The following is a 22,999-nucleotide window of genomic DNA, read 5'->3' as shown; positions in this document are numbered from 1 at the left end:
CATCTGTGGCACTGGGTGGTCAAAAAGCAGAAAAGTCCAAGTTCCCAGCTGGACATCAGAGTGCAGTTGTTTCTGACAAGATTGGTTGATCAATAAACAATACATTCTTTTTGAAAATAGACAAACTAGATTAACTAAGATCAAAGCATTACAGAATACAGAGATATCGAGACAGTTTGAGAACCACTCCATCAAATAGACTTTCTGATTTGTAGATTGCTTGGTAACATCTAAACTAATTTTAGTAAACATATTTATTAAGTTTTTCATCTCGGCTAGAACAAGGTGGAAGGAAGAATCCTCCATAGTGAAACTAAACTCTTGGACTACTTATAGAGAATCAATTTCTATCATGATTTTATCAATAAACAATACTTAAAATACTTAAAAGATAATCTTTCAAAAGATTAAAAAATAATTATTTTACACGTCGATTTTATTAAAAAAAATGTAAAATAATGATAATTAAATTCGACTTCTAGATTTTTCGACCTAGTTATCTTTTGACTACCTATTGATGGCAAGGGTGGACAAATAACAAAGAATCTGTTACATTTTAAATGGCTTGTCATCTAGGTTGCAGCAACCAATCTGGTCATGAAAAGAAAGCTACCTAAAATAAGGATTGAGATGGAACACTATCCACTTATGGCTAATGTGAGCCAGACATTGTTTCCAGCTACTGACAGGACTATAAGGCCTTCCTCAATAGTATGAGATTTTTGGGGAGATTTTGCAGGTGTGATTAGAAAAGAGAAAATGATGTGGAATAAAAAAAAAGGATTAGAAAAGAGAAAATGATGTGGAATAAAAAAAAAGGAAAGAAATAAAAAACAAAATAAAAAACTGTTAAAAATTAAAAAAATAAAAAGAAATTACGCGCCCGCATGGGCGCGATGTGAGGCGCCTCTTGTCCCTGCAGTGGTCCCCACTTTGACTTGCAAAATCCCCTTCTTTCTTCCCCTTCCCTCTTCCACCTCATCTAACCTTTTATTAAAATTTGTGCGAAACCCACAAATGGAAAAGGCCTAATAAGTATCCCATGTTATAGAGTTTTGTCAATTAAGAGTCATCATGTTGTGATAAATGATTAGGATTAGTGTTTAGGCAAGATTATTATTGCTTTTATTTCTCTCTATGCCTTGCACATCCTTATCATATCATTAGAAGAAGGTATATACATATATATATATACACATATATACATACATACATATATATATATATATATATATATATATATATATATAGTTGCGGGCAACTCCGAACAAGTTGGCGGACAATTGATTTGGTAATGACAAGGTTTCAAGTTCGACTCTCCATGAAAACAACTTAACAATGACTTTCTTGGTTGGGCTAGAAGGAAAGACAAAAAAGTGGGATCAGATAAGAGGGGAAGGTTTGTGTGCCCCACATCAAGGTTCTGTTATGCAGAGGTGCTTTTTCAACGTATTGAAGCATAAAGAAAAGAAGCAGGTTCAAACCTATGTCCTTCTAGTTGAGAGAGTCAAGAGGAGGTGTCATTGAGTTATAAGCTACTTGACAACATAAAATTAATATTTAAATTCAACTGAACGGAAAAAAAATAGCATTGATAAATATAAATATTCCAATAGAGTAACATGCCTAAGATTCTCAAAGTTCAATACCACCTAGCCCAAAATAAATAAAGATGCCATTGTTATCAGTAAGGATAGAGCGGAGAAGAGATGTAAGCCCAAAAGGCTACAACAAGCTATTATATGTTATTGGGCTGAATGTATGAGGATTTTATGGATACGATATACTTGAAAAAAGAAAAAAGAATCTCCTTTTCTGCTTTTTAATCTTTATTTTATTTTGTGACCATTCCCATGCAAATCGGACTAAAAATGGATGGAGGTTTGGTCACATAAGATGAACTCATCAAAAGGTGCAAAGTTTCTTTAACTTTTTGGTTCATAGCTAAGATGAAATGTACCATACAATGCTAAAAGATTTCTTGGATTGTTGTTGCTTTTCCCTCCTTTTGTTTTTCCTTTTTCTTGTGTTGTTGGCCTAAGTGTCATGGTCGCTACTCATTAGCTACTCAAAACTATTCGATATATGAGGAATCTGGTTTACCTTATTATAGTCCTTTTGTCAGCTACTTATTGACTTTTCAGTTTGAATCGATCAATTATTAATTTCACTTAGAGTGCACCTTCGAGTAGCAAGTGAGACTACTTTTTTTTTTTTTTTTTTTTTTTTTGTAATTCAACACACAATCGGTGTAAACAAAACAAATATCGTACATGAAGAGTAAGATATGATCGGTAGATTAATTGCGCGACTCGCGATTTATCTCTGCAGTGGCTCTAGCGGTGGGGTCATGTGGATTTAGAATTAGTTGACAAAATTGAGATCAACTAAGTTTAAAAAATAAAAAATAGTGCAAATCACTTGAATTTTTTTTTTTTGACAGAGCTATTTAAGAAATCATGATTTGAGATACTTATCCATATAATAATGTCTTTTGGATGATACTATCTGATCTTTACAATAAGAATATTTAAAAGAAAAAAAAAACAAAAAAGATAAGAAAGCTTCACTACTGAACAGTCAATAGATGCTACTTACATTGTCTTTATAGGGACAAATTATTAGTCAACTTTTTTATCTTGATTTATGCATCTTTGCATCAGCACATACATTAGCCATTTTACCCAGAAACTATTTACATCTTAAATGAACATTTAATTTAAGATATTTTTTAAGACGTTTAATTTAAGATTTTTAAAAAATAGAAGTGTACATCTTGGTATATTAAGGCAAACATCTATAAATTTTATCAAATTGATAAATATCGGGAACGGAAGGGAGTGAAGAGACCTCTCTATCCCTAGCTATCTCCTTTGACAAGGTCAAAAATTTTACGATTTCTAACCAACGTTTTCATCAAACAGAAACATTAGTCAGTTTTTTAGGAAAAAGAAATTCAGATAGTGGAGATAGTTGGACAATATGTTGTCTGAGAATTTTCAACCAGCACTATATGTTGGGCTATACATTGGTCGTGAATTCCAACTAATGTTAAAATATTGGACGGTAAAACTAAACTTTCCCTACTGGTCACATTACTCACCCCCTAAGTAGTAAGTACAGCCCGGGCATGCACCTCCATTGATACTGATGTGTCCAAGCATTAGGTGTTATGGCGACGAAGACGTTTTAACTGTAACACCTAACAACTCCATCAGTCCATCACTCTACTCAAAAAGGCAACCCAAAAATAAAAGTTCAAAAAAAAAAAAAACACCTAAATATGTAGTCATGTTGATTCCCTTGTGACATACCACTTCTCACATGCTTGTCACTTAGCTATCTACACAAAAAGTAGATAAGATACTCTCAAATATATATATATATATATATATATATATATATATATATATATATAAAATATTCAATTCCCGTGGGGTGTTTCCTGTGCGGTTGTACGGTGACTTTAGGTGCGTGATTTTCCTTCTCAAGATGCGTGATTTGTATGCTTAAGGTGTGTGAGTTGTTGAAACTTAAGGTGCATCATTTTAAAACTTTAGGTGCGTGCTTTGTGTACTTAAGGTGTGCAATGTATTCTCAATTGACAGTGCACCATTTAAAAACTTTAGGTGCGTGGTTTATGTTTTTAGCTTAAGGTGCGTCGTTTTAATGCTTAAGGTGAGTACCGCACGGGAAGATATACCGGCACCGGAACCCTTCCCTATATATATAAGGTCTGGTTCGGGTGAGAATGACTACTTGAGTGTAAATCTGTAAACTCCTATGCACCTTCCTAGCGCCAAAACAACACCTGAAATATGTTATATATCACTCTTATATGCCCACAATCACATAATAACGGTCTAAAAGAATCATCTTTTTTGTAATAAAATAGTAATATATCGTTAACGTGAGTCTATAAATACTATTTTATATTCCAAAAACATATCTAAATGAATTAAATATAACTTTATTCTTGTAACTCTGAGCTACCAAGAATCTTTCTCATTTTAATTACTCTGTTCAATATTGCATTTTATTTGTTACTAAGCATATAATTGATGTTGGGATTGTAATGCTTTAATTCACACCAATTCAATAAACTATTCATTCAAAAGGGTGCAGGGCCCCCACTACCCACTCACCATATCATATATGCCTTCTGCCACTCTGCTCAGCTTATATATATACAATTAATTGCCACCACCACCACCACCAATCCTTCTTAACTTTCATGGCGGCGGCGGCGGCGGCGGAGAATTAAACTAACAATCAGTAATTTCCGATCCCCAGCTAACTTCCTATCCCTTCATAATTAAGCTGAACCAAGATTCCCACCATTATTTCATTCCTCCAAGATTGCCACTCACCTGAAGAGGAAAGGCTAACCATTCTCATTCTTCACCTTAATGGCTCATCTCTCATGTATCCTTGTGGTTCCGGCGGCCCTCATTCTCCTCTTCCTCTGTCCAGGTAAAGTTGTTTGCTTTCCACTCCAACACTTTTGTAGTTTTTCTTTTTTAGGACACTACCTGAAAGCACTTGTGTAAAAATTGGTCTAGATGTCCCTAAATCGTGGCAATTTCCTTTTTAGACGCCCGCCTAGAGCTTAATTCGTCTCACTCGACTGCAACTGCCTAGCGTCTAACTCGGCTGGGTTAATTCGTCCATTTCGATCGACTTAACCGAGTTAATCCAATTAGCTTGACATTGCTAATTTTTTCATTATATATATAGGCGCTCGCTTAGGCCGTCTAAACACTAGGCACTCCTTTATCACCTGCGCCTAACGCTTACTATAACCATGCCTGAAAGTCGTCTCCTTACCTTAAAAGGAAGTTGTTTGTAGTTAATTGGCTTAAAACAGCTCACGCTAAGTATCACACTTGTAACCAAATAGTTAACAAATCAAAGCATGACCAACAGTTTTGTAGTTGAATTGTGTAAGTGATGCGTCTTGGGACTTTTGTCGAACAGGTGGTAGGGGTGCAATGTTTACGCTAGTAAACAAGTGTAACCAAACAGTATGGCCAGGAATTCTGGGCAGTCCAAAGCTTGACACGACGGGATTTGAGCTGCCTCCGAGAGGGAGCTCTCGTTCATTCCAAGCCCCTACCGGCTGGTCCGGCCGGTTCTGGGGAAGAACCGGCTGCAGATTCGACGATTCCGGTAGCGGGTCATGCGCCACCGCCGACTGCGGCTCGGGCCAAATTGAGTGCGGCGGCGGCGGCGCCACGCCGCCGGCCACACTCGCGGAGTTCACACTGGGAACCGGCTCTCAGGACTTCTATGACGTCAGCCTCGTCGACGGCTACAATTTGCCGGTGACGGTGGACGCGAGCGGCGGGTCGGGTCCGTGCGCCTCCACGGGTTGCGCCGAGGATTTGAACCAGAAATGCCCCGCGGAGCTGAGGACGGAGAATGGGAGAGCGTGTAGAAGCGCGTGCGATGCCTTCAAGACTCCGCAGTATTGCTGCGCAGGCGCGTACGCTTCACCTTCCTTGTGCGCGCCTTCCATTTACTCGCAGCTCTTCAAGTCGGCGTGCCCCAAATCGTATAGCTACGCGTATGACGACGCCACGAGTACATTCACGTGTACCGCAGCTAATTACATCATCACATTTTGCCCCTCATCCGCTCCTAAGTAATTACTCATATTCCAATATTCCATGTGTCACATTTTATCTTTCATATTAATATTTCGTTTCGTGACATGTTATGAATTTGTAAAATACACGATATTTTTAGATCATTGGGATCTGAAGGTACAACAACCGAACCCGGGTCAGGAATGGAAGCAGAACCGGAGCCAGGGACAGAAGAGGAGCCAGAGTCAGGGACTGAAGGGGAGCCGGGATCTGGTTCAATGCAAAGCGCAATGTTGGCGGATGGGTCGTGGTTGGCGGATTTGGCCACGGGGGGTTCAAACCGGCTAGACCACTCTAGGGGTGGTGTCCAATTCATGGCATTCAATATTGTTATTGTATTTTTGCATAGACTATTGCAATCATAATGTTGTATTTCACTCATTTTATTTTTTACCCTTAACCATAGAGAATATAGGGCGAAATAAAAACATTCTAAAATTGTCACGACTGTTATATAGGTGCGTGGTTGATTCAGTGTACACCCTTGAATAGTGATTGACGGTTTTCCTCGTCAGTCATTTAAAAACAAAAGCATCCTTCAATTCTCTCCCAACCCTATCTCATTACACGCGAAGAGAGACACTCCTTTTGCTTGTATTATATTCCTTTTAGATGCTTGGGAATGTAAAGGACAAGTAAAGTAATGTCTTTGTGAAGTAAAGGCAAACTCATTAGTACTTGTTTATTCTACCTGTTTGAGATCATATTTATTTATTTGTGTATTCTTTAATTTCTGAAGATGACGAAAAGCACTAAGGTGTACCACTCTAGGTAAAACCCACTTTGTAACCCTTGTATTTTTTGTATTCTTTTGTTAGAAAGAAAGATAAATTAATTTTCTTTAATTGTTGAAACACAGAGGTAAAAGTATGGGTTTTAAGGTCAATCCATCCATGGCGTGCAAGCAAGTTATCTTCAGGAGAATCTCAAAGTTCAGTGGGGTTTTTTTAGCCATTTTATTCCCTTCATTCTGCTTTAAGTTGTGTTGTTTCCTAGCAATAGCAAAAGCAAAAGCAAAAGAATTGCTGTTATGGTTAATGATTTCCTATAGGATTGGAGCAAAAGAAAATTTTCCTGTGTGTAAGTGATTAAGAATGATGCTATGCAACTATCATGGGATTGAAAAACTACACCTTTGTAGATTTTATCATCGATATTTTTTATTTGATATAGGACAATATTTTATCGAGATTTATCAACATATTTTGTAAATAAAAAAAAAAACTACTTAATCCAAACATTGTATCTCAGCCTTGAAAAGATAGAGATCGAATGACAATCTACTATGGTAGATGCTATGACAGATTATTATTTTCATGTATCTCACATGTGTTTTATGCGTCTAAAAGTCTATCAATTTTATGGGCCTTAAAAATCAGAATCCATCACCTTTTTTTGTGTTTTTACGGAACAAAATGCGACGAGATAAATTAATTTCACAAGTTAAACTCGTTTTGGTGAGTCTAATTTACTCACTCGCTCTATCAAAATTTAAAGATCACAAATGTGGAAGTCTTTTAATTTACACAACTATCTATTTCTTAAAAGACAGTGACAGAGATAAAGGTGCACATCAGTCTATCCTTGTGTGATGTTTCCTATCTGCAACTATTCCCACTTTAAGATTGCTTTTACACACAGCTTTCTTGACTTCCACACAATTGCACAAGAGATTATTATATACTAATTACACTAATCATTGCACTTCTCAATTATATATGGCTAAGAAAATTTGAGTATAAATTTGAAATGAAAGTTTCTAACCTTGAATTTTTTTAGACTCTTGAAATCCTTAATTGTAAGGTTAAAAGTTTATCGTGGTTTATTTTTATTGTCAATGTCTCGATCAATTGAATGCGAATGATGACGACCATGTTAAGACATGAGTCTTGTAAGAGTAAGATTAATCTTAAATTTTTTATTTTATTTTTTGCAACTTTTTAGAGCCAAGGTCAAAAAAAGGGGCAACTAAGGTGGTCGTACGGTGGGCGTGTAATGAAATGAACATGCTCGTTGAGTGCTCTCTATCACACCTAAGTACGACTTCTTCTTTCTTCTTGTTTTAAAAAAAAAAAATAATAAAGAGTGGGAAAATAAGCATAAAAATATGACAACTTTTAATTTTATGATATGAATGAGGTCATGAAGTTGAAAGATAAGACTATGGGTAGGGCATCTATGACTAGGGATAGATTCTTTACCTATGGCAAAGAAAAGAAGTGAAGCTTTCAGCTTTCTAACATGTTCACAAATTCTAAAGCTACATAATGGACCATAACACCTATTGCAGTTCTTGACAAGAAATCAGCTAGGATATCAATTTAATTTATATAGCCATAGTTAAGATGTTCAATATCAAATAGTTCATGTGACTATAACCCAAATATCAAGCATTTAGTCAGCACATACATACTTAACCATCTAAGCTACTTCATCTTTGAGACGGAAAAAGTTTATCAATATTTGGTAAAATAATTCGGAGTAATATATAATCTAATATACCATTAGAAAATCACTTATTATATCATTAAAAAGTAGATAACACATGTAAAAGGAAAAAAAAAAAACAATAAAACTCTGGCTAAGTGGAGTTCATACGTGCTGAAATAATTAAAATACATGAGACAATTCATTCCTAGCTGAATTGGTTGGACGTATTGAAATAATTAAGGTAGATCGGGACAATCCTAAGTGAGTTAGTTGGACAGTTGATTTGGTAACCAAAAAGTTTCAAATTTAACTATGAATCCATGAAGCCACTTATTTCATTGACATTGTTGGCGGCGTTGGTAGTTTTCCTACTTTCAAAATAGTGGGCAACCATCAACCAAAACCCCCTCTATAGTTGGGCAAGCACATGATCAGTCACAGATATATGGCACGGTTTCTATGAGCCACCACGCTGTCTCGAGATGTACCAGTGCTGACACTAAGGTCCCGACTACTTGATTTACACAAAATATAATATTACTTAGGTAAAAATTTGTGTGAGACTGTCTCACCGTGAGACGGGTCGGATCGGGTCGGGTCAAGGTGTAGATGTAATATTTATACGCACAAATGTCATACTTATATGCTCAAATGTAATACTAATCAGGAATAAAAAATTTGTTACTTATACGGGTAAATGTAATACTTTTTCTCTTATAAGTAACAAAAATTGTATTCCTAATTAGTATTATATTTGAGCATATAAGTATGACATTTGCACATATAAGTGTGACATTTGCATGGTGCTTCGACCCGACCCGACCCGTCTCACGAATAAGGATCCGTGAGACGGTCTCACACAAATGTGACCCTATTACTTATATTTTAAAAAATAAATTTACTCCTTCATACACATTTTTAATGTAGATAGTTTAACTAGACCTACAGAATAAAAATAATTAATTATTTTTTGCTATCAAGTAACGTGAAAGAGTAGAATTTGGGAGTCTATCGTGTAGAAGTCATTTTCATGGCGTCAGTCCGGTATCTTTGCAATTTAGATTCTCCGTGGTGTACGTGGACAAACCGGCCAGGAAATACTATATTCGAATCCTGCCGTTATTTCGACTAGATTCATTTTCCCGCCGGTGCCGGACGAAAAACATGGCCGACGCCATAGAAACTGCAGAAGAAATCTCCGCTCCGCTAAGTAAGCTGTCTCATTATATTAATACTACTCTTCAATTCAGTAGTCTTAATTTCTAAAAATTAAAATGTGCAGTAGTTCAAAAGCGCGAAGAATCGCCGTCGAGTTCTCCGGCCGACGGGGAAAACTCGCCGGTGGAGCAAGTGGCTCTCACTGTTCCGGTCACCGATGATCCAACTTTACCGGCCGTCACGTTCCGCACGTGGCTTCTAGGTGCGCTGGCCTGCTTCCTCCTCTCTTTCCTCAACCAATTCTTCTGGTACCGCCGCGAGCCGCTCACAATCAGCTCAATCTCCGCCCAGATCGCGGTGGTGCCGCTAGGGCACTTTATGGCGAAAGTTGTGACGCGGCGCGTGTTCTTCAAGGGCCGGAAGTGGGAGTTCACGCTCAACCCCGGACCGTTCAACGTGAAGGAGCACGTGCTGATCACCATCTTCGCCAACTGCGGCGCCGCTAATCCTTACTCCGTCCACATCGTCACCGCCGTCAAGGTTTTCTACCGCCGGGCGTTGACTTTTTGGGTGGCGTTGACCGTCGTGGTGACCACGCAGGTTTTGGGGTTTGGATGGGCTGGGATTTTCCGCCGGTTCTTGGTGGACCCCGCTTCCATGTGGTGGCCCCAAAATCTCGTCCAAGTCTCTCTGTTCAGGTATGTGCTAGTCCATGTTAAAGATGCTTCGTAAAAATCTAGCCTAGATGTTGATTAATTAATCGCTGTATCAGCATAATTAGTGGTCTAAGCGGCTGGCTGGCCAGCCGCCTAAGCGCCGCCTTTGTCTTCTAGGCGTTTACTAGGTCTCCTAGACACCGACTAGCTGCCTAGTTAGCCAATTAGCTATAATTTTTTTTTCTAAATGAGTTATTTCACGCCAAAGGACATCATTTTGAAGAGATAATCCTAAATTGTTCGATGTTTTTTAAGTTAATATTTAATATTTTAGTATTAACTTTAAAGTAGTAAATAGTTTATAATTATTTGTCTTAAAAAATTTAAATATTTTAAAAAAATTACACGGCCCCGGATCCCCCCGAGCCCCTAGCTATTTTTTCAACTATATTTATATTGTATGCATAAGTTAGATTGGTTTATCTGTGATTTTTTGCCGACTAGGTCAGAAGGCGGACTTATAGTTGTGGTTTGAAGGTTTACTTTTCCATTGAATGACAGGGCATTTCATGATAAAGAAGAAAGAGCCAAGGGTGGATTGACAAGAAACCAGTTTTTCCTAATGGCCTTCATCTGCAGCTTTGGTTATTATGTATTCCCAGGCTACATTTTCCCAATGTTATCATCAATTTCCTGGCTATGTTGGCTATATCCTGGTTCTGTCTTAGCCCAACAACTCGGTTCCGGCCTCAAAGGTCTTGGTATTGGAGCCGTCGGGCTCGATTGGTCCAGCATATCCTCCTACATTGGAAGCCCTCTAGTCAGCCCCTGGTTTGCAACTGTTAATGTTGCAATTGGATATGTTCTTATCCTGTATGTTGTAACTCCTGTCATGTACTGGAACAATGTTTACAATGCCAAGAATTTCCCTATATTTTCAGATGGCCTGTTTAAATCCAATGGTGAAGAATACAACATTTCTGGGATAATAGATCAGGATTTCCATATTGACATGGAGGCATATGAGCAAGAAGGCCATCTGTATCTCAGCACTATTTTCACCATGACTTATGCATTCAGTTTTGCCTGCTTCGTCGCCACCATTGTTCATGTCGCCCTCTTCCATGGACCGTAAGTAATTAACATTTTCATACTTATAAGCTAGCTTAATTATACTGTATATAGATGCCAAAGAGTCAAAGACATTGTGGTCTAGTGGCACCTGGTTGCACCCCTCTTTGTGCTTCATTTGGTTGAGAAAGTAGCTATGAACAGATATTACATTGTAACAGAGTCAATACTGTATATAGATAACACCTGACTAAATCTTTGAGGTACGGTGCAGAGATCTATGGAAGCTTAGCAAGTCTGCTTTCCAAGAGAAGACGATGGATGTTCATACGAAGCTGATGAAACAATACGAAGAAGTTCCCGAGTGGTGGTTCACTGGGATTTTGGTTGTGAACATTTCTGCAACTGTGCTGATATGTGAATGGTTCAAGAATCAGCTGCAGTTGCCATGGTGGGGCGTTTTGCTCGCGTGTGGTTTCGCCTTCGTTTTCACCCTTCCCATTGGTATAATCACTGCTACCACAAACCAAGTAATCATCCTCTAGGCCTTAGTAGTTTTTCGGGTTGTAGTATGTAGTTGCAGGTCTAAACCAGAACCTAATATTTTTGATCATTTTCGATGCAGACTCCCGGTTTAAATGTGATTGCAGAATACATAATTGGGTACTTGTATCCCGGATATCCGGTTGCTAACATGTGCTTTAAGGTGTACGGGTATATCAGTATGAAGCAGGCGCTAACCTTTCTGCAAGACTTGAAACTCGGGCATTACATGAAGATCCCTCCCCGAGCAATGTTCATGGCTCAGGTTAGCTATAGCTTATCTGATCTTTCCATTTCTAGGGTATGTGTTTGCAAGGTTGAGATAGAACACATTCTTTAATTTGTAAAACTGACTGTCCCGTTTTGTGTAAACCAGGTGGTTGGGACTTTAGTGTCAGCACTGGTGCATCTCGGGACAGCGTGGTGGCTGATGGAAACCGTGCCATATATTTGTGACCGGGGGCAGCTTCCCCCGGGGAGCCCGTGGACTTGCCCGAGCGATCATGTGTTCTATGATGCCTCGGTTATCTGGGGATTGATTGGGCCGAGGAGAATCTTTGGAGATCTTGGCTATTACTCAGCCATAAACTGGTCTTTCTTGTTTGGGGCTGTGGCTCCTGTTGTGGTTTGGGTGGCAAGTAAGGCTTTCCCAAATCAGCATTGGATTAGATTGATCATAGTGCCTGTGCTGCTTAGTGGGACCATAAATATGCCCCCTGCCACTGCTGTGAACTATAATAGTTGGGTTATTATTGCTTTTGCTTCTGGGTTCATAGCTTATAGGTATTATAGGAATTGGTGGAGTCGCCATAATTATGTTCTGTCTGGGGCATTGGATGCAGGGTTGGCATTCATGGGAGTTTTGTTGTATTTGTGCTTGGAGATGGAAGATGTTAGCTTGGATTGGTGGGGAAGCCGTGTAGATGGATGCCCTTTGGCTTCTTGCCCAACTGCACAGGGGGTTTTGATTGATGGTTGTCCGGTATTTTGAACAACGTAACAGATCTTCTGTGCACAAGATGTCTTCACCACCAGATTTATGTTATCTCGGTATTTTGAACAATGTAACAGATCTTCTGCGCACATGATGTCTTTACCACCGGGTTTATGTTATGTTGATTGGTTGATCACTTGAGCTACCTTAACGGGGCTATTTATATTAGTTGTTATTTTGCTTGTCATAGTGGGAAACATAGGGTCTGCGGGCATCCCATGAACGAAAACCACATCAAGAAGAGGGGGAAATATGGGAGAGGAAATTCAATTCATAAGGGTAAAAAGCATTTTCTAGCTAAATATAATGTTGTTTGGTTTTGTTCTCCAACTTTACCTTTTGTCTCATTCTTACACTTCATTACCTTGTATTCACAAAGCAGTTATTGGAAAATATTAAACGTTCTTTGTCCTATTTCGAGCATTTTCTTTCATTTTATTCATTTAACTATTTTTATCATTATTTTGGAGTAATTAATTTGGACCCCAAATTAATTTTTTTTCATGGTGCTTTAACTTCATTGAGAGTTCGGCATAGAAGCTCAAACATGCTTCTTAACTCTAATCACATTTTCATCTCAAAAGCTCACTACCAAGACAATGGCGAGATTTTACTCTTACAACTCCCGAATTTCACCAAATGTAAATAACCTCAACAACAAAGTAGTGCAAATTGACAGACTTTACCATTGCAGTCGGGGAAAAATTTGAAAAATCACCTAAACCACAATACAATAGTGTGAATAGACAAACTTTATCATTGCAGCCGGTGAGAGATTTGATAAATCACCTAAACCACAACCGAGGTGAGGAGCAAACCCCGGTTGCCCTATTTTTGACCCTAGTCCCTAGTATAGCTGACCATGAACACCCAAGCAAGGTAGTTGTGATCCAACAAGCTACAACATCCTCAACAACTTTGATTATACACGCGTTGTCACTTTTCGTCTCTTTAATTGTTTGCAAAGTGACTTTTATCCTCTATATAAGTTTTATTCAGATTGAACTTCATAATCAATTGAAAGACAAAATAAGATATAAGCCTATTTATTGCAAAGTACATATATATTAATATGTGACAGCCCATGCATTAATTTATAAGAAAGTTTACGATGACTATTCCAACATATGTGTTTGAATGACGGTGTATAGTTGAATGAAGTGAATATAGTAATTATGGGGAGTTGAATTGAAAAAATTGTTGAAACACTCACTGCTTCTTGTACTGTCCCTGCTAGCTAGGGCTGCTACTTGCTTAGGCGAGGGGGTGGGGGCGATTTGAAGAGATCGACCAACGACTTTGTTTTTGTTTTTGTTTTTCTTTTTTAGACACTTTGGAGTACGTATACATATTTTCTTAAACTTAATATTATACAAAATTAAATTGTAAATAATTTCAGTAAAATATTGTTAATCGAATCAAACACAAAATTAGACACTTAAAGTATACGTATACATATTTTTTAAGTGCAATAGTCTGTCTGTCACTTTACTCTTTTATTTTATTTTGTTATACTATGGGAGTGTTTCATAAATCACTGGTAGTTGATTGTGTTAGTGAGTTTGACTAGTTGATTGTAGAAAGATGTTTGGTAAATTAATTGATAGTTGATTACATGCAAAATGATTTTCTTAAAAAGTTGATCGAAAATGTTATTTTCATATGTGAGTGCAATCGGGTGCCACTAGACCACACAAATCTTGTAACGGAGTATATAGTATCAATAATTAGATTATTATATGTATAATAATGAAAAATTAAATTTGTAGGTCGGCTGGTTTGTTTGGAAAGCAAGGATTTTGTGTGAAAGTAGTCCAAGCTAAGGGACCATTATGCTTTCCTAGTCTACAACACCCCATGCACGTCCGAGTTAATGTTTCGGTTGTTCACCCAACATTTAATTCATTAACAAACGCAGACAAAAGCAGGGCACGTTCTACAATTTTTTTTATTCCGATCCATTAATGGCCGTAAGCTCGATCTCAGCTTCAATCTCCGCCATTTTAAAGAATTCCCAGTTCAGGTCCAGTTCGCAGTGAAAACAACAACACCCGCATGCTCAAGAAGAAGAGGCGAACTGGGTTTGTACTCTTTTTTGTGTATATTTAATGAGTAGAGCTGAAATGGAGGAAAGGGAAGGGAGATCTTTGTCTGAAACGCCGACGTGGGCTTTCGCCACCGTCATCACCGCTCTGGTCTGCGTCGGATTCTTGATTCACGGCGGTTTGAAGAAGTGTGGAAAGGTAAAAAGGCGTAATCTTTTGCTTTGCGGACATACTATACATCAAGTTCATAACTTTAGATTTTTTTATTTTAAATTTTTGGTGAAATAAATGTTTTGGTTTCTTAAATTCGACCTTTCGGAGCTCGAAAATTGGGTTATAAATGTCTACTTTTGGGTCACAGTGGCTGGACAGAACAAAACGGAAACCTCTTCTTGCCGCATTGGAGAAAATCAAAGAAGGTATAATGGAGGGAGTTAATGTCTCTTTAATTTTATTGTTTTGTTTTGTTTAGTTGGATACTTAGCTTATATGGTTTTGTTTCAATTCTGGGTGGAATATAATCAGAGTTGATGGTTTTTGGTCTTCTGTCATTGCTGATGGGGCATTGGATAACTTTTGTTGCCAAGATTTGCATCAAGTCATCAGCTTTAACCAGCCGCTTTTATCCATGCTCTGCTAGATGGGATATAAAGGAGGCTTCCATTGTAAATCACACTGTTTTCATGAGGTTTACTCATTTGAATGCCTCAGTTTCAAGGGAGTTGATGGAGAATGCCCAAACTGAGTTCTGTCCACCTGTAAGAATGCAATGTTTATGTCATCTTACTTGGAAGTATTTTTGCTTTATTGTTGACAGTTAACCAATCCTGCTGCAGACTGCTTATGTTCCAATTTAGTTAATACCCAATTTGGTATGATTTTTTTTTCGATTCAGTCCTAAATGTCTTTTTGTGCTTATTGGGTCCTGAACTTAGATGGTTTTAACTAATTGAGTCCTATGTTAAACCTTCTGTCAGTTGAGTGTTAGAATCAAGGATCCAACGGAAGGCCTAACAGAAGATTTAATTAGGTAAAACTATTGAAGTTTAGGACCCAATTAATACAAAAAGACATTTAGGACTAAATGATTAAATTGGGTAATAACTCAATTTTCTTGTAATATAATGATAAAAACAACTCTTAATCCTGGTTGCAAATGAGCTGAGATTTTAACTTTTGAATGCTTGTTTTTTTCCAGGGTCATGAATCTTTTGCTTCAAAAGAGAGTCTTGAGCAGCTTCATAGATTCTTGTTTGTTTTAGGTATTACCCACGTATCGTTCAGCTTCGTTGCTGTCGCCCTAGCTATGATCAAGGTTGAGATGTCATCTCAAATACCATCTTCTTATGGCACTGAAATGTGGTTGCTTTTCTCAACAGACACCATAAATTTTCATTTCATCTATGCAGATCTCTAGTTGGAGAAGGTGGGAAAACCATGCTAAGTCTATGGTTCTTCAAGGACTAGGAGGTGCACAAAATTTCTAACTGATGAGCTATCTGATGAGTGATGATCTATTCTGATTCTCTTTGTGTTGTTTTCTGATGGGTATATTTGTTTTGCTCTCATACTTATATGCATAGGTTCCCGTTCCTCGGAGGCTGCCTCGTACCACACGAAAATGAGGCGACTGTCGACTTTCATCTTTCACCACACCTCACATCCATGGAGCCAGCACAAAGTTCTTGTTTGGCTGGTAGTTTTACATCTAATCTTCTGTTTTCTTAGTGGTTTGATTGCACTTGTTTTAGTCCAACCATCTGATATGTAATTGTTAGGACTTAAGCAGAGATTTAATTCTTTGTTTTATACAAGAAGTCACATTGAAATTGATCTTTCTCAGCTTTGTTTCAGCCGCCAGTTCTGGAGCTCTATAAACCAAGCTGACTATATGGCGTTACGCTTGGGTTTCATTACTGTAAGTTGCTCTATTACATTGTAGTATCTGTTCGTCTATACTTTCTCAACCTGTTGAAGCACAAAGAATCAATACCGCTTCCACTGAGGCTCCATCTCATGATCTCCCATTTAGGAGTGCGTTTTCTGCTTTCTTGTGATTTGTTTTTTCGCACCATTACAGACTCATCAACTGCCCCTGATGTATGATTTCCACAAGTATATGCTTCGAAGCATGGAAGCAGAATTCCGTGATATAGTTGGCATCGGGTACCAAAGCATTGAAAATTTTCTGATCTTTCAGCATCAATATTTGGCATGATTTTCGCTTTCATGATAGTATTAACTTAAGGAACATAACTGCTGTTCTATAGCAAATACAAACATGAAAGTTTTCTGGTAAAATTCCAGGACATCCCACTTGATATCTGTTATGTTGACTTGATTGTTTTGCAGTGTCCACCTCTGGATTTTTGCCATCTCATGTGTTCTTCTAAGTTTTCACGGTAAATTTAAATTTTCAAACGCTTTTTTTTAAATTGAAAGGACTGTTAGATTGAGAGTTTATTAAGCTACCTTGTTACATCCCCACGAGAGGAACTGCGAAAACAGTGCTAGGGGTTATAGAACATTGACAAAACCAATTTAAAAATTGATAGAAGATATTGATCTAGGAATCTCTTGTATAAAGGGTAATACTGATGAGCTTTTTGATAACACATTTGAGCCCACAATGTTACATTTTTGTCATTAATTTTGTGTCTGAGTAAACGTCGAATGGGAAAGTTGTAACTTGTATGTTTCTCGTTCAGGAACAAATGTCTACTTCTGGATTTCCTTCGTACCAACAGTTGTAAGTCTTCGAATTTTTCTGCCCTCCATTTCGAGACTTGGAAATCAATCAATCCACATGTTACCCTTTCTCTGAATTGTTATTGGTAGTTGCTCCTCCTGGTTGGTACCAAGCTGCATCGCATTGTGGTAAAGCTAGCGGTTGAAATCAGAGATGAAACTTCGTTGGAAGGGTTTCATCATTTCAATCTCAGGGACGAGCTTTTCTGGTTCGGGAGGCCTAGGTTTCTGCTGCTGTTAATCCAGTTTATATCATTCCAGGTGATTCGATCAAGCTTTCGATTTGAACTATTAGTACATTCAAAGCTAAGCATATAGAACCTTATTGATTTCTTATGCTGATAAATGATTTTACAGAATGCATTTGAAGTGGCAGTATATCTGTGGTCACTGGTAAGAACTTTTTCAACATTTTCTGTCATCTCGAACCACATTCTATGCTAGAATAGCTTCAGGACTCGTATCCTTCTAGCCAGAAACACGTTTGATGGATTTCTTCGTCTTCTTTTCTTATATGTCACCAGTGGGAAATCAAAGGAGCATCATGCTTCACGCGAAACCATAGCTTTCTTGTGATTCGGTTGGCAATGGGGTATGCCTGCCAGCTTCCTATCATTGCTTGAATTGCAGACTTGCAGTCTTGCAGATCTTTGATTTCTTGACAACTAAATCGAAATTTCTGCAGGGTTGCTTCTCAGATTTGGTGTAGCTTTATCACTTTCCCACTCTACGTTATAGTTGCTCAGGTAACACGAGCACATCTCAAACTAAAAATCTAAGCTGATAGCTATTTATATATTATATGTTCAACACCCCCTCACGTGTGCGGAGTGCATTTTTGATGAGCAACACGGGGACCATAATCGACATCTTGCACGTGGTTAGCTCTGATACCAAACTGAAACATGTGCTCCATAGCAACTAAAAGTCTAAACTGATAGTTGGACTGCACGTTTATGTTTATATATACAATCTTCTGATATGCTTCACCATCTCTTTTAGTAACACCAGGAACTGTTATCTGTCTGCTGCAGATGGGTTCAGAGTACAAGAAAGCAATCATCTCTGAGAGTGTTAAGAAATCGCTGCACCGATGGCGATGCAGGGTTAAGGCAGGCAGGCAAGAGAGCTCTTCAACCTCTTCTTTTCATCACAGAGCTTTGACATCAACCACATCCTTGAATTCCGTGCCGGACATCGCTGATCAGGCTCACAACACTGTGTCAGGCACCACAGAAGAAGCCTCTGCAACTGCAAGGCAAGAATATGTGAAGGTCTCAGTTCAAGAAGGCTCTTTGGAACATGGTGAAACAGATGAAATCTCAGAATGTGATGACAAGAACCAGGTTCCTGTTTGTCCAAAATATGGGAGTCTTGCCACTGATGATGAGGAAAAAGGCAGCCTATGACTCTGTCTTGCACTTCATGGACAACTTTAAACTCCACATATTGTCTAGTCTAAGGTTCAAATGTATGTTCAAAAGAACCTGTTGACAAAACACTATAAAGTAACCAAAGTTATAGTTTTTGCATATTGCACTAATATCTACATCCACGATATAAAACTAATTCAGTCAAAGTTGTATGGATTAGTATTTGTATCTGCGGAATATAACTACATAGGAGAGCTCTATAGGTTATGGTTGAAGTTCAAATGGATTTGATAAGGATAGAAAAAAGTATATAGATATAGTGTTCATATAGATATATGTTTGTACTTTATTTTTATTTTGGTCAAAAAGTTATATAATTCATCCCAATGATAGTGTTAATAACTGTAGAGCCTATACGCTACGGATACAAAGATAAAAATATAGAGTATAAAGTAGTCGGACAGAAAATTTTGTATTAATAGTAGTGAAGTTTTTAATACATATAACCTAGTCGAAGTATAAAAGAGCCCGTAAGGCCATGCACAAGTAAACCTAGTCTAAGAATTTGAATCCTTTTATAGGTTGGAGGTGATATTTATTTAAAATTGAAGAAATTTGATATGGTGAGATTGGTGGCGCAATACTATTAACTCAAGTCGGTCATGACATGTGTTATTGTTGGGGTCACTTGATTCACTTCTATAGTAGTGATAGCATAAGTGATTGCTTTGTTGTCTTTCACCTGTTTCTATGACTAGATTCTCAACCTCAGAGTTGAGGCTCGATCTATGACACGATTAATTGATCTCCAAGCTATCAATATATATACCGCATTATTCCGTACATAATATATTAATTGTAAGTATATAATACGTTAAAGGCAATAGGTATAATCTGTTAACTAAAACTAAATGTGTATAATATCCTAACTTTGGGCACATAACTTGGACATGATTCATCAATGTTGCTCCATAATATAACATTATAACTATTGATTTTAGAGGGGTTGGACGGGGTGGTGCCTAGTGAAGGAGAAGAGTTATTTCTTGTTGAACCCGACCCGTTTTGAACTTAAATTATACCAAAAAAAGCCATATCCCAAGTGGTTATGCGTAGCTGCGAGCTCGTATTCTTTTGATTGATTGATCGGTAAGCCGGAGTTCCCTTAGCCGCTGTGCAATTCAGATCAGTCTTTCGATCCTTTAAGCTCTTCTTCGTCTTCAATCCGTAGCCATGGTGCTCGAGGTCAGCCCCAGTTGACTATTTATTGCGTTCTCGCAATTTAGGTTTCATTATTATCATCAATTTCTAACTTCCGTATTTATATCAGGCCACGATGATCTGCATTGATAATTCGGAGTGGATGCGAAACGGAGATTACTCGCCCAGTAGGTTTCAAGCTCAGGCTGACGCCGTAAATCTCATATGCGGTGCTAAAACCCAGGTTTTCTTCAAGTTCATAATATATTACTGCTTCAACGAGTTGAATTTTATTTTTTTTTAACTATACAATTTGGCTAATTTCGCTAGAGTTTGTCTGATTTATGGTTTTTAGGATTTTGTTTTTTAATTGTTCTGTAGTCTAATCCGGAGAATACAGTCGGAGTATTGACAATGGCTGGTAAAGGGGTTCGTGTTTTGGTCACTCCCACCAGTGATCTTGGAAAGATCCTAGCTTGCATGCACGGTGAGCTTTAACAGCTTAAAAGCTGTTTTCATTTTCTATTGATGCCAAAGGGTTCATGACTAGAGACTGTTTAAAGAAATAAGTCATTTTTCTAGAAAAATAGAAAATTGGAGAAATGAAAAACTGAAATGTCTTAAAGACTTGCCAACTTGGTATAAGCTATATGCCTATAAGTATCATAACGAAGGGTGTACTGACATTTGCCTCATATTTAAGAAGACCAATATGGAAGGGTATACTAATATTCTGTGGTTCCATACACATTCCTTCAAAACTGCTGTTCTCATTAATTTGTGAATTGACTAGTTGAGAAATATGGGAAATTTGGAACATATGCTACTGAAGGTTCACAAGTTATATTCTTATGCCAACTCTCAAGAATCTGTAATTGTTTATCGCTGTCTATGTTTCTTTTGACTACTTGCACATGCACTAATATGCTTCTCTTCTGTTATTCTTCTTATTGTTCTATCCAGTCATTTCAGCCTTTTGTTATCATGTTTGATATTGTGCAATGACTTCTGTTTCCCTATTCAGGGCTTGAGATAGGTGGTGAAATGAATTTGGCAGCTGGAATTCAGGTAGCCCAGTTGGCTCTCAAGCATCGCCAAAACAAAAAGCAGCAACAAAGGATTATTGTTTTTGCTGGGAGGTGAATATCAACGAAATTTTATGTACAGGTTCTGTTACTATAACTTTTGATCTTTCACCATCATTCTTTATTATGCTTTTTTCAGCCCTGTTGAGTATGATAAAAAGGTATTAGAGATGATTGGGAGAAAGTTGAAAAAGAACAGTGTATCTCTGGACGTTGTCAATTTTGGGGAAGACGATGAAGCGAAGGCCGAGAAGCTTGAGTCACTGGTTTCTGCAGTAAACAACAATGATAGTAGTCACGTTGTCCATGTTCCTGCTGGTCCTAACAATCTTTCAGATGTGCTGATAAGGTTACTAGCCATATCATTAAATTCATTCGTTGAAATGTCAAATTGTTAATGTCATGTCACAACTATGTTGTATTCTTTTCAGTACTCCTATCTTTACTGGTGATGGGGAAGGTGGAAGTGGATTTGCCGCAGCAGCAGCTGCAGCTTCTGCTGGTGGAGTATCTGGCTTTGAATTTGGAGTGGATCCTAATTTGGATCCTGAACTTGCACTGGCACTTCGAGTTTCAATGGAGGAGGAAAGAGCAAGGCAAGAAGCAGCAGCAAAAAGAGCTGCTGAAGAAGCTGCAAATCAAGATAAAGGAGACAAGCAGCCTGATTCCCAAGATGCCACTATGTCTGAGAATGTTGCTGCCGGAACCTCTGAATCTGAAAGCAAGGGAGCTGATCTGATGGTGGGGATCCTTTATATGTTAAAAGTCTAAAAGATGCTAAGAGAAATTCAAAAGCACAGAGTAACCCCATATTTTCTTGGATGTCTTTCAGGAGGATGACAATGCCTTGTTACAAGCAGCGTTGGCTATGTCTATGGATGATTCTTCTTCTAACATTACCCCACGAGATACTGACATGTCAGAAGCAGCTTCTGAGGATCCTGAATTGGCACTTGGTAAGTTGGTACATCGATTAAGCTGTGTTTTTGTTTTAGATTTCTTTTTTAAAAAGATCACTGGATTTATCCACCTGAGAGGATGATGGAAGCATAAATGCATAATTGCATTACAAAACTGGCACACACTTGATAAGAATTGCCTTGGGAATAATCTTATTGGATGTCCTACAAGAGTATTCTAGTTGCTGTCTTTCACATGAAAAAATGATCCAAGTAATTATTCTCTAAAGAGACTAAATGTTCTTTAACTTAGGTTTACCAAAGAGAAATTGAGTGCAATTTATACTTCTTTGCTCCACTTTAACAATCTTTTCAGGGAAACTTACTGCACTAATAATGGTGTTATCCTGACCTAGTATTGAATAATCGTAGCATGGCTCATAGATTGAGCCTGACCCCCTGTACTGAAGACATCATCACAAAATGCCTGAAAATTATTAGAATCATCTAAGTGAACCATTGATGTAAAGGGTGAAACATAGCGGTTCTGTGGTTGTAGTTGTAACTGTCTGTTCAAATTTTTTTCCTCGTGGTGCTGCAGCCCTTCAATTGTCTGTGCAAGACAGTATGAATGACCAATCAGATTCAACCGATATGAGCAAGCTGTTAGCTGACCAATCTTTTGTATCATCTATTCTTGCTTCAGTAAGTCTTTATGATACAAAAGCTAGTATTGTTAAAGTATATGTGCTATCTTGATGGATACATAATGTTGCCTAAGATCTTAAAAATGCATATTGTTTCGAACAGCTTCCAGGTGTTGATCCCAATGATCCTTCAGTTAAAGATTTACTAGCTTCCATGCAAAGTCAGTCCGAGGTAAGTTTGTTAATCTGATTTAGTAAAACGTAAACTGCTGCAGTCTCTTTGACCTCTTAAAAAATTTATCACCATACCAGCACTTTATATGCTTCTATATAATTTGCTAATTTAGCTTCTTGAAATATGCCCTTGCTATTGAACCTATATCAAGTAATTGCAGAAGCCAAAGCTGCTGTGTGTGTTAAATTCACAAATATAGGCTTGTCTATTGGTTCCTTTATTTTAGGAAAATGGAGGGGAGGGGGGGGGGGGGGGGGGGGAAAAAAA

The 22,999-nt window shown here is 37.9% G+C and overlaps 4 protein-coding genes across 5 annotated transcripts in view; all 4 read left to right on the top strand.

Moving 5' to 3' along the window:
• The first annotated feature begins 4,197 nt into the window (after positions 1–4,197).
• Positions 4,198–6,101, top strand: LOC115999133 (thaumatin-like protein 1). The gene is made up of 3 exons (XM_031238911.1): positions 4,198–4,473; positions 4,978–5,644; positions 5,749–6,101. The coding sequence occupies exons 1-3, from the start codon at positions 4,410–4,412 to the stop codon at positions 6,011–6,013; spliced, it is 996 nt and encodes a 331-aa protein (XP_031094771.1). The 5' UTR covers positions 4,198–4,409; the 3' UTR covers positions 6,014–6,101.
• A 3,009-nt stretch (positions 6,102–9,110) lies between these two features.
• LOC115999132 (oligopeptide transporter 7-like) lies at positions 9,111–12,914 on the top strand. 2 transcript variants are annotated; one of them, XM_031238910.1, is made up of 6 exons: positions 9,111–9,288; positions 9,364–9,934; positions 10,454–11,023; positions 11,238–11,493; positions 11,589–11,771; positions 11,883–12,914. In XM_031238910.1, exons 1-6 carry the CDS (start codon positions 9,243–9,245, stop codon positions 12,495–12,497), a joined length of 2,241 nt encoding a protein of 746 aa, XP_031094770.1. In that variant the 5' UTR covers positions 9,111–9,242; the 3' UTR covers positions 12,498–12,914. The 2 variants fall into 2 exon arrangements, with proteins under 2 accessions (XP_031094770.1, XP_031094769.1); XM_031238909.1 differs by having other exon boundaries at positions 9,361–9,934.
• A 1,503-nt stretch (positions 12,915–14,417) lies between these two features.
• On the top strand, positions 14,418–18,926 carry LOC115998321 (MLO-like protein 4). The gene is made up of 15 exons (XM_031237860.1): positions 14,418–14,743; positions 14,907–14,964; positions 15,071–15,303; positions 15,744–15,860; positions 15,955–16,015; positions 16,129–16,241; positions 16,389–16,463; positions 16,626–16,711; positions 16,898–16,947; positions 17,254–17,294; positions 17,384–17,554; positions 17,651–17,686; positions 17,818–17,885; positions 17,979–18,039; positions 18,328–18,926. Exons 1-15 carry the CDS (start codon positions 14,609–14,611, stop codon positions 18,700–18,702), a joined length of 1,680 nt encoding a protein of 559 aa, XP_031093720.1. The 5' UTR covers positions 14,418–14,608; the 3' UTR covers positions 18,703–18,926.
• Positions 18,927–19,686: 760 nt separating this feature from the next.
• The window catches only part of LOC116000488 (26S proteasome non-ATPase regulatory subunit 4 homolog), a 5,339-nt gene continuing 2,026 nt past the window's right edge, over positions 19,687–22,999 (top strand). Inside the window, exons 1-9 of the mRNA XM_031240576.1 lie at positions 19,687–19,911; positions 19,997–20,110; positions 20,248–20,353; positions 20,891–21,005; positions 21,091–21,300; positions 21,383–21,692; positions 21,784–21,907; positions 22,452–22,555; positions 22,661–22,729. Of these exons, the coding sequence (XP_031096436.1) occupies positions 19,900–19,911; positions 19,997–20,110; positions 20,248–20,353; positions 20,891–21,005; positions 21,091–21,300; positions 21,383–21,692; positions 21,784–21,907; positions 22,452–22,555; positions 22,661–22,729 (1,164 nt within the window). The 5' untranslated portion in view covers positions 19,687–19,899. The remainder of the gene's footprint in view (positions 19,912–19,996; positions 20,111–20,247; positions 20,354–20,890; positions 21,006–21,090; positions 21,301–21,382; positions 21,693–21,783; positions 21,908–22,451; positions 22,556–22,660; positions 22,730–22,999) is intronic.

This window comes from Ipomoea triloba, chromosome 12 (genome assembly GCF_003576645.1).
Source record: "Ipomoea triloba cultivar NCNSP0323 chromosome 12, ASM357664v1".
NCBI classification, from domain to species: Eukaryota; Viridiplantae; Streptophyta; class Magnoliopsida; order Solanales; family Convolvulaceae; genus Ipomoea; species Ipomoea triloba.
The sequence above is the reverse complement of the archived record's forward strand: the minus strand, read 5'-3'. Positions and strand labels throughout refer to the sequence as shown.

Bases quoted from the DNA above. Each gene is read 5' to 3' on its own strand.
- LOC115999133 (XM_031238911.1), top strand. From the start codon at position 4,410: ATGGCTCATCTCTCATGTATCCTTGTGGTTCCGGCGGCCCTCATTCTC. The intron at 4,474-4,977 runs GTAAAGTTGTTT...TTTGTCGAACAG, and splicing joins TCTCCTCTTCCTCTGTCCAG to GTGGTAGGGGTGCAATGTTT. The intron at 5,645-5,748 runs GTAATTACTCAT...CGATATTTTTAG, and splicing joins TGCCCCTCATCCGCTCCTAA to ATCATTGGGATCTGAAGGTA.
- LOC115999132 (XM_031238909.1), top strand. From the start codon at position 9,243: ATGGCCGACGCCATAGAAACTGCAGAAGAAATCTCCGCTCCGCTAA. The intron at 11,024-11,237 runs GTAAGTAATTAA...GGTACGGTGCAG, and splicing joins GTCGCCCTCTTCCATGGACC to AGATCTATGGAAGCTTAGCA. The intron at 11,772-11,882 runs GTTAGCTATAGC...TGTGTAAACCAG, and splicing joins GAGCAATGTTCATGGCTCAG to GTGGTTGGGACTTTAGTGTC.
- LOC115998321 (XM_031237860.1), top strand. From the start codon at position 14,609: ATGAGTAGAGCTGAAATGGAGGAAAGGGAAGGGAGATCTTTGTCTGAA. The intron at 14,744-14,906 runs GTAAAAAGGCGT...TTTGGGTCACAG, and splicing joins GTTTGAAGAAGTGTGGAAAG to TGGCTGGACAGAACAAAACG. The intron at 17,687-17,817 runs GTAAGAACTTTT...ATATGTCACCAG, and splicing joins CAGTATATCTGTGGTCACTG to TGGGAAATCAAAGGAGCATC.